The sequence below is a fragment of the Panthera uncia genome, chromosome A2 (assembly GCF_023721935.1).
Source record: "Panthera uncia isolate 11264 chromosome A2, Puncia_PCG_1.0, whole genome shotgun sequence".
NCBI lineage: Eukaryota > Metazoa > Chordata > Mammalia > Carnivora > Felidae > Panthera > Panthera uncia.
This window is the reverse complement of record NC_064816.1, coordinates 90,167,038-90,176,472: the sequence shown is the minus strand read 5'-3', so window position 1 is coordinate 90,176,472 and position 9,435 is coordinate 90,167,038. Positions and strand designations below refer to the sequence as shown.

Here is a 9,435-nt window from a genome sequence, read left to right as displayed (position 1 = left end):
TAATTACAAGGTATAAACTCTTGTAAGGCAAAGACTTGTTTTAAATTATAAAATACATTAGTCTCTCAAAAAGGTTAAAAACCCCCCAAACTCTCATGTACCCACCACCAAACTTAATAAATGACCCAAAGGCAATATAGTGTAGTGTTTAAAAGAGACAATATATGTGAAAATCTCAGCACAGTGTCCAGCATATGGAAACATTACTGTGTTAGATATTATGAATACCAGCACAGATCATGTACTCAAACACAATTTCTGGATTTGTTTCACTTGTCTATTCCATAAGGAGACAGATTTAAACTGAATCTGATACTCAAGGGTTTAAAAATATACATTAAATTCATTTCACAATTTGGTCTTCAAACAAAATGTTACCATGTTTTTGAAATAAGATGTCCTCTGTGCAAGGTTTACAATTTAGACTACTGCTTTCACTGCTGCTTTGAAACATTTTTTTTTAAATAGTATTCTGTATGCTTCATTTTTTAATAGCTGTTATCTATAGATTTAAAGTAATCTCAATGCCCAATGTGAGGCTTGAACTCACGACCCTGAGATCAAGAGTTGCATGCTCCACTGACAGAACAGCCAGACACCTGAAACATTATTTTAAATGTAACTAAATGATATTACAAATTTCTAGAGAGAATCTACCTTTATTAAGTTTTTTTTTTTTTATCTGAACTTTGCAAACCCTGTGAAACTACTTGGAAAATACTCCATGTATTTATGTACATTTTTGGAAAGAAAAAAAAATCTTTAGCTTTCATTAACTTTCTCAAAGAAATCTCTGTACTCCCTCCTCCCAAAGCAAATGAATACTGAGCAAAGATATGTAACTTTACAATAAAACTAACTAGATAAAAGCTTAAATAACTTTGACCTGAATTTTCCCATTATGACTTTTTTCACAATTATATACATGTTTACCACTTAAAAGAAAACATTAATTTTCCATAAAGTTCATGTTGGTATGATAATAATATGGATATATATTGCAAAAATAATGTTATAGGTTTCTGGAATATTCTTGTTCACAGGTGACATCTTCAAAGCACAGATCCAACTTCACAGTATGATCTGCTTAATACTTGACAGTGCTGATGCTACAAACTTGTAATTCATGACGGTAAATGAATCTGACACAAGCTCTTCAAGAACTACTGGGACGTGGTAAAAATTTACTATACATAGCACATTGATAGTCTGGCTATTCAGTAATATAAAAATTAAGTCTTCCAGGGGCGCCTGGGTAGCTTATTTGGTTAAATGTCTGACTTAAGCTCAGGTCATGTTTTTACAGTTTGTGAGTTCGAGCCCCTGGTTGGGCCCTATGTGGACAGCTCAGAGCCTGGAGCCTGCTTCAGATTCTGTGTCTCCCTCGCTCTTTCTGCCCCTCCCCCACTCATGCTCTGTCTCTGTCTTCTCTCTCTAAAACTAAAAAAATAAATAAATAAATCTTCCAAAAAGTATATATATTTTGAAAGGTAAAAATGACAAAAAATCTTAAGGACAAAATAAATGGCATCTGAGATGTTAGTGTATTTATTTCAAGATAAATCTTTACTTTTTAAAATGTATGTTTGATAAAATAAAAAGGGATCCAGATTTTCTCCTTCTGTTTAGAATAAAAATTAACCATCAACTTTTCAGTAACTAGAAGATATAAATAATGGAACATTATAGTGAGTTACATAACACAGTGCTTCAGTTAGTTGTGGAGTAGTAACCTTGGCATTGCTGACAGAGCAAATAAGAGATAGTTCCTCTTAATCCTCAGCACACATCTACTATCCTTTGCCACAGCAGAAAATAAGATTATGGTGTCAGAACTTCAGAAATTTACCTGATGAAACTGTCCTCACATTACTACTTGTTTATATTTAGGAAATAATAAGAGTAAAATAGAAAAATGACACTAAAGTTATAAATGTAAAACATGCCCATATGAAAGAAACATGGTCCTAACGATCAGTACAGATGTTCAACTTCTGCATGTTCTCCTCACTCTTAATTCTTTGTTGTAAAGTGGAACCAGACTATTCTAATTTCCCAGTTTCTGCTACTGAATGTAAGTAAGATCCATAGGGAAGCAGATCCGGTCTGCTTTCTTCAACCCTATACACGCTGTGCCTTGCATAGTGCCTAACATAGCAGAAACAATAAATACCTGTGCCATGAAGAAAAAAGAAATAAAAAAGAAAGCCAGTGATCTGGGGCTTAGAATGAGAGGTGGGAGTGGGGAACAAAAAGTAGAACAAATAAAAGTGAATAATGCTTGTAAAAACTCACAGTGTCATATCAGAAGAAATTTAAGTAGAATATTGACATATTTATTTAATACTTATTGCTATATGTAAAGGCTTCACTAAGCCTTAAATTCCAAAATAATTTGTAATAATTTAAAAGCGGCTTTGAAGAATTTTTTTTTTTGCACTTTGGGTTATAATATTTATGTATGTATGTATGTATGTATGTATTTAATTTTAAATTTATTCTTTTTAATTTACATCCAAGTTAGTTAGCATATAGTGCAACAATGATTTCAGGAGTAGATTCCCTTAATGCCCCTTACCCATTTGGCCCATCTCCCTTCCCTCCACCCCTCCAGTAACCCTATGTTTGTTCTCTATATTTAAGAGTCTTTTATGTTTTGTCTCCCTCCCTGTTTTCATATTATTTTTGCTTCCCTTCCCTTATGTTCATCTGTTTTGTATCTTGAAGTCCTCATATGAGGGAAGTCATATTTGTCTTTTTCTAATTTCACTTAGCATAATACCCTCTAGTTCCATCCACATAGTTGCAAATGGCAAGATTTCATTCTTTTTGATTGCCGAGTAATACCACATCTTCTTTATCCATTTATCCATCAATGGACATTTGGGCTCTTTCTATACTTTGGCTATTGTTGATAGTACTGCTATAAACAATGGGGTGAATGTGCCCTTTGAAACAGCATACCTGTATCCCTTGGATAAATGCCTAGTAGTGTAATTGCTGGGTCGTAGGGTAGTTCTATTTTTAATTTTTTGAGGAATCTCCATCCTTTTTTCCAGAGTGGCTGCACCAGTTTGCATTCCCACCAGCCGTGCAAAAGAGATCCTCTTTCTCCACATCTTTGCCAACATCTGTTGCTGCCTGAGTTGTTAATGTTAGCCATTGCGACGGGTGTGAAGTGGTATCTCATTGTGGTTCTGATTTGTATTTCCCTGATGATTAGTGACGTGGAGCATTTTTTCATGTCATTTGGCCATGTGTGTATCTTCCTTGGAGAAGTGTCCATTCATGTCTTTTGCCCATTTCTTCACTGGATTATTTGTTTTTTGGGTGTTGAGTTGGTAAGTTCTTTATAGATTTTGGATACTAACCCTTTATCTGATGTGTCATTTGCAAATATCTTCTCCCATTCTGTCGGTTGCCTTTTAGTTTTGCTGATTGTTTCCTTTGCTGTATAGCTTTTTATTTTGATGAAGTCCCAATAGTTCATTTTGCTTTTGTTCCCCTTGCCTCCAGAGACATGCTAAGAAGTTGCTGCAGGGGTGCCTGGGTGGCTCAGTTGGTTAAGCGTCCAATTTCGGCTCAGGTCATGATCTATTGGTTTGTGAGTTCGAGCGCCACATCGGGCTCTGTGCTGACAGTTCAGAGCCTGGAACCTGCTTCAGATTCTATGTCTCCCTCTCTCTCTGCCCCTCCCCTGCTCATGCTCTGTCAATAAATAAACGTTAAAAAAAAAAATTAAAAAGAAATGGGGCACCTGGGTGGCTCAGTTGGTTAAGTATCCGACTTTGGCTCAGTTCATGATCTTGCAGTTCATGAGTTCAAGCCCCACGTCGGGCTCTGTGCTGGCGGCTGGGAGCCTGGAGCCTGCTTCGGATTCTGTGTGTCCCTTTCTCTCTGCCCCTCCCCTGCTCATGCTCTGTCTCTCAAAAATAAATGATGAAAAAAAAATTTAAGAAGCTGCTGCGGCCAAAGTCAAAGAGGTTTTGCCTGCTTTCTCTTCAAGCATTTTAATGGCTCCCTGTTTTACATTTAGGTATTCCATCCATTTTGAGTTTATTTTTGTGTATGGTGCAAGAAATTGGTCCCAGTTCATTTTTCTGCATGTCGCTGTCCAGTTTTCCCAGCACTACCTGCTGAAGAGACTGTCTTTATTCCATTGGATATTCTTTCCTGCTTTGTCAAAGATGAGTTGGCCATACGTTTGTGGGTCTATTTCTGGGTTCTCTATTCTGTTCCATTGATCTGAGTGTTTGTTTTATGTTAGTACCATACTGTCTTGATGATTACAGCTTAGTAAATACAGCTTGAAGTCCATGAAGAATAATTTTTGAAAGCTAATTAACTTGCCACTGTATACACTGTATGTTAGCCAATTTGACAATAAGTTATGTTTTAAAAAAAGCTAATTAACTTGCTACTATTTAAAAAAAAACCTTAGGTTTACATAATTAACTCATTTGGGTAAAAAGATAAATGAATAAAAAATTCTGCCAGAATATAAGAAACTATTAACAGTGGTTTTCTCTGGGAAGGACCGGATGGCCGTACACAGAAAGATGGGAACTTTTCTTTTTCCCTTTATATGCTTTGCACTGTTTAAATTTTGTTTTTTTTTTACAATGAATATATATATATATATATATATATATATATATATATAATAAAACTAATTAAGATATATATGCTTTGCACTGTTCAAATTTTTTTTACAATGAACATATATATTATAATGAAACTAATTAAGAAAAAATATCCAATTTGAATTTTTGAAACTACAACAGAAATTTAGAAATTTTAATCTCTTTAGAATATATTGATGATTGATAATACTGTTTAAAGTTTACACTTCTTATTACTTCTCTTTACTAAAATATGAGAATAGACAACAAAACAGATATGGGCACAACAAAATGAGATACACCAGTCTGATCCAAAGCAGGAAAAAATACTTACACTTAAGAAACAAAAGTGTCTAAAGGGTGAAATTACAAACATCTACCTGCTAGTTTCTGTTAAACATTATCAGTGATCTTCACTACAACTGAACATAAGTTGAAATTTAGGGTTCTGAGGTATTCCAATTAAACGAACTATCACATATTTAGTAGAATCAGGTACAAGACAGACTCAAAAACAAAACCTAGTTGCTCATTCTAATAATATCCTAGGATAAAACAATTTCTCTCTCTCTCTCTCTCTCTCTCTCTCTCTCTCTCTCTCTCTATATATATATATATATATATATATATATAAATGACCTCACTAGAGACATCATAATACAGGAATATCAGGATTTTGTTTTAGGTGAATTGGCCATAAAATTACAAATTGTCATTTTTAGCTTTAAGTTACTTTTTTTACTATCAATGCACTTAACTACAAAACAAGAAAGTATGGTTCTTGAATGATGGCATATATATCAGAAGGTTAATAATAACTAACTTAAAAAAACAGGTCTTTGAAATGAACACAATTTCTATATCTTATTTATTTATTTTACTTATTTATTTTTTTGAGAGAGTGTGTGTGCGTGTGCATGCGTGCGTGTGAGCAAGGGAGGAACAGAGAGAATGAGAGAGAGAATCCCAAGTAGGCTCCATGCTGTCAGTGCAGAACCTGACACAGAGCTCAATCTCACGAACCGCGAGATCATGATCTGAGCCTAAACCAAGAGTCAGACACTTAACCGAATGAGCCACACAGGGGCCCCTTGATATCATTTTTAATAGATTTAAATTACATCTATCTGGGACTAGTAACACCATTCTTTGGTGGTGGCTCATTATAAGATATTGTATTAGAAGTCTGTAAATTAAGCAACTGTTTCTTATGATATGCACCATTTTCCTGGTTGGCATGTTCATCCAGAGATTTTCTTATATAGTTCTTTAATTCTTCAATTCCTTCTCCCGTAATTGCAGAGATGGGGATGATGTGTTGGAACTCCACAGTCCTCTCTGGAATCATGTTTTTCTTAAATAAATGCAAAAAATCTGAAACAGAGAAACTCAAAACTAAGCTGATTTTCATGGTCTTTGAAAAGAAGTTAAAATTATGTTAGAGGTTTGATTTATGAACCAAAAACTTGGCATTTTTAATTCTTTTTTTCCTTCCCTCATTAATAAGCTCTCAGAATCTTTTGTTTTTACAAATGACAATGATAAGATTCTTTGCACATGATAGGTGCTTAGCAAATATTTGTTGGATGAATATGTTTTAAACCAAATTAAGAATAAATTAAAGATAAATCATATATGATTTACTTACAGAAGCAATAAATTTGGTTTTCTTGGAGAGTTCAATGAAGTCAGACAACATATGTCTGAAAGACATTATGTATAAAAATAACATCATTCACGAGTGGGACATTCTAGCTTGCCTCAGTATATTAGTGGCCTTTAGCTTCCCTAAAATACAGACTTATCACTAGTGGTAGGAGCCATACTAAAATTGAAAAGGGTGTGGGGACAGTTCAATGGTAGATGATTTCATATGAGTCTGGTTTATCACCCCAAAGGGACTGACATATTACTTTTTGTCCACTTCCCTGCCTCCAAGACAATGGGCGGGGGAATGGCACCCTGATGGGATGGGTTAACATGGGTTAACAGAAAGGCTAGACTGGGAGAGACTGGACAAGCTAACCTGGAGCTTGGTTTCTGAGATTCATATGCCCCCAAAGAAATCTAAAGAAGCTAACTCAGGAATTATCACTGAGGGGACTATGTTTTGTTTTATGACAGTCCAAAATAGGCACAAACCCTTGAGTTACCCTCCCTTCTGATACCGCCTCTAAAAATTCCCTTTTCTGCAAGAACAATTAGCAAACAGATCTAATGACTTCATAAAGCAAGTGACATTAAGGAATGAAGATTATTGAGTAGTTCCAAGGGTATTTATATCCTAAGAGTAATTTATTAACTTAAGGTCATCTCCAATACATAAATGACACAGTGGAAAGATTTTTGAGAGGAGAGAAAGGATCTTCTGGTGCTTTCTGCTAGTCCTAGTACACTAGAGTTTATTTTCCCCAATTTTTGTGCCAAGGATAAAAACAGAAAAGTTAGTACCATTTACAAACATATTAGCCACCTTCCGTCCACCCTACTTTTCCTTATTTGTGAAGAGGTCCTCTACTAGCTTCAGAAAAGTGAAAGCATCATCACTGTAGGATACGAGGTGTTCTGCAAAGGTCAATATTCAAAACTGTAGAGAGTCTCTTTAAGTTCCTTTACACAAAGTGGTCCATTTAGGAACAAATTTTCAAACAAATAAATCCTTTTGCAGTAACAGCTTCTATTATTCTATGTAACACATACACAGGTATTCAAGTTCTTTTTAGAAGATTAGTACCCTTCAGAGACCTATAGAGCTAGCATTGCAAAGATACATACCTCTTTAAAACTATCTGCTCTGGTTTTAAATTTGTGGTGTATTAGGGTAATGAAGTTCTAGAACTTGTTAAGTACATTAAAGTAAAAGAATTTACAGGTAAGATGTTGACTTTTTCCTCTTCTGATCCAAATCCCATTAATTCTTTAAGGGCCCAATTTAAGTTTTACTTCTTCATGAAGCCTGACCTTTTCTTTCGTCTCTTCTAATTTACTGTCCACATCACAAGTCTGAAACTTGATTATATTACAGTGTTAAAGTTTCATATGGTATGCATTCTTTCTTCAGACATACTTTTTTTAAGAGTAGAAGTGGCAGTTTTCTTATCCATTGATTATACCATTTAGCAATCTCTGCACACAGGAGGTAATCATTAAATTGACATTAAATGAACAAATGTATTTACCTTTAGGATTCTGGAGTTGATTCATCAGTACATGGAACATATCTTGGGCACCTGGCAAGTCCATTTTATTAACTGCCAGGAGTACAGGTTTTGTCTGAAGTTCCTCTTTGTACAACTCCAACTCCTTTAAATAAAAAAAGAAAAACCAAACAATTGTATTAAAATATCTGTATAGATCACCTATTTGGTAATATCTTTACTATGCAGGCCTGGGTAATCAATCTACAGCCCACTCACATTCCTGAAATGCAATAAACCCCAACAGCCACAAAACTAAATGACAAAGTTCATAAAATGCTTACTGGTTAGGTCATGTGTTAATATATTTTAATTCAAATAATTCAATATATTTAAATTCAAATTGAATTTAATTTAATTCCAATATTTTAATTCAAAATCACAGTTGTGATTTTGTGCCAAGGTCCAAATACAGATATCCAGACATCTATTAAGCACACTGATAAAATTCAGAAGTAAATAATGACAACTTAATGTTACACTTGTATTATTCTTGGAAAAAGTAAGTGTACTTAGGAGTAAATCTTCATAACCATGGAGTAGGCAAAGGTTTCTTAGCTATGACACCAATACACAAGCAAAAGAAAAAACAGACAAACGGAACTTCATTAAAATGTAAAATTCTGTGCTTCAAAAAAATATAAAGAAAATGAAGACAACTGATGGAGTAATGGGTTGGGGTGCCTGGGTGGCTTAGTCGGTTAAGTGTCTGACTCTTGGTTTTGGCTCAGGTCACGATTTCACAGTTTTTGAGTTCAAGCCCGCATCAGGCTCTGTGCTGACGTGCAGAGCCTGCTGGGGATTCTCTCTGTCTCCTTCTTTCCCTGCCCCTCCCCTGCATGTGCTTGCTCTCACACGCTTTCTCTCTCAAAATAAATAAATAAAAACTTAAAAAAAAAAAAAAAGTGGAGAAAACTGACAGAATGGGAGAAAATATTTGTGAATCATATATCTGGTAGGGATTTATTTCCAAAATATAAAGAACTGTTACAACTCAGCATAAAAAGACAAGTAACCCAATTAAAAATTGGGCAAAGTATTCTGAATAGACATTACTCCAAAGACATACAAATGGCTAATAAGCACATGAAAAGATGTTCAACATCATTAATCATTAGAGAAATGCAGATCAAAACCATAATGAAATACCACTTCGCACCCACTAAGATAACTAAAATAAAAAAGACAGACAATAACAAATGTTGGCATTCACGTGGAAAAAATGGAATGCCTCACATAACATTGCTAGTCCGATTATAAAATAGTACGATGATACAGCCACTCTGTTAAAGACTGGCAGTTCCTCAAAGTGTTAAACATTGATTTCCCATATTATCTAGCGACTCTAGTCCTAGGTATATACCCAAGAGAAATGAAAACATGTCTGTACAATAACCTGTATTCAAATGCTCACAGAAGCATTATTCATAATAGACAAAAATTAACAAGGATATAAGATATAAAAAGTCCTGGAAGTAAGAGACATCATGCTGTGGTAAAGAGAAATCATACGGCTGATAATAGAAAGTAAGGCAGGAAGGGCACAGATGAACTGCTAGGTAGGAACCAACTCTTGCCAGACCTCAAAAACCATGTTCAGGGTAAGATGTTAACCT

At 34.8% G+C, this 9,435-nt stretch overlaps 1 protein-coding gene across 2 annotated transcripts in view; it reads right to left on the bottom strand.

Moving 5' to 3' along the window:
- Positions 1-1,020: 1,020 nt before the first annotated feature.
- Positions 1,021-9,435, bottom strand: part of GTPBP10 (GTP binding protein 10) — a 30,059-nt gene continuing 21,644 nt past the window's right edge. For both annotated transcript variants that reach the window (XM_049641416.1, XM_049641417.1), the window contains exons 9-10: positions 7,802-7,925; positions 1,021-5,996 (exon numbers count right to left, since the gene is read on the bottom strand). In XM_049641416.1, coding sequence (XP_049497373.1) covers positions 5,746-5,996; positions 7,802-7,925 — 375 coding nt within the window. In that variant the 3' untranslated portion in view covers positions 1,021-5,745. The remainder of the gene's footprint in view (positions 5,997-7,801; positions 7,926-9,435) is intronic.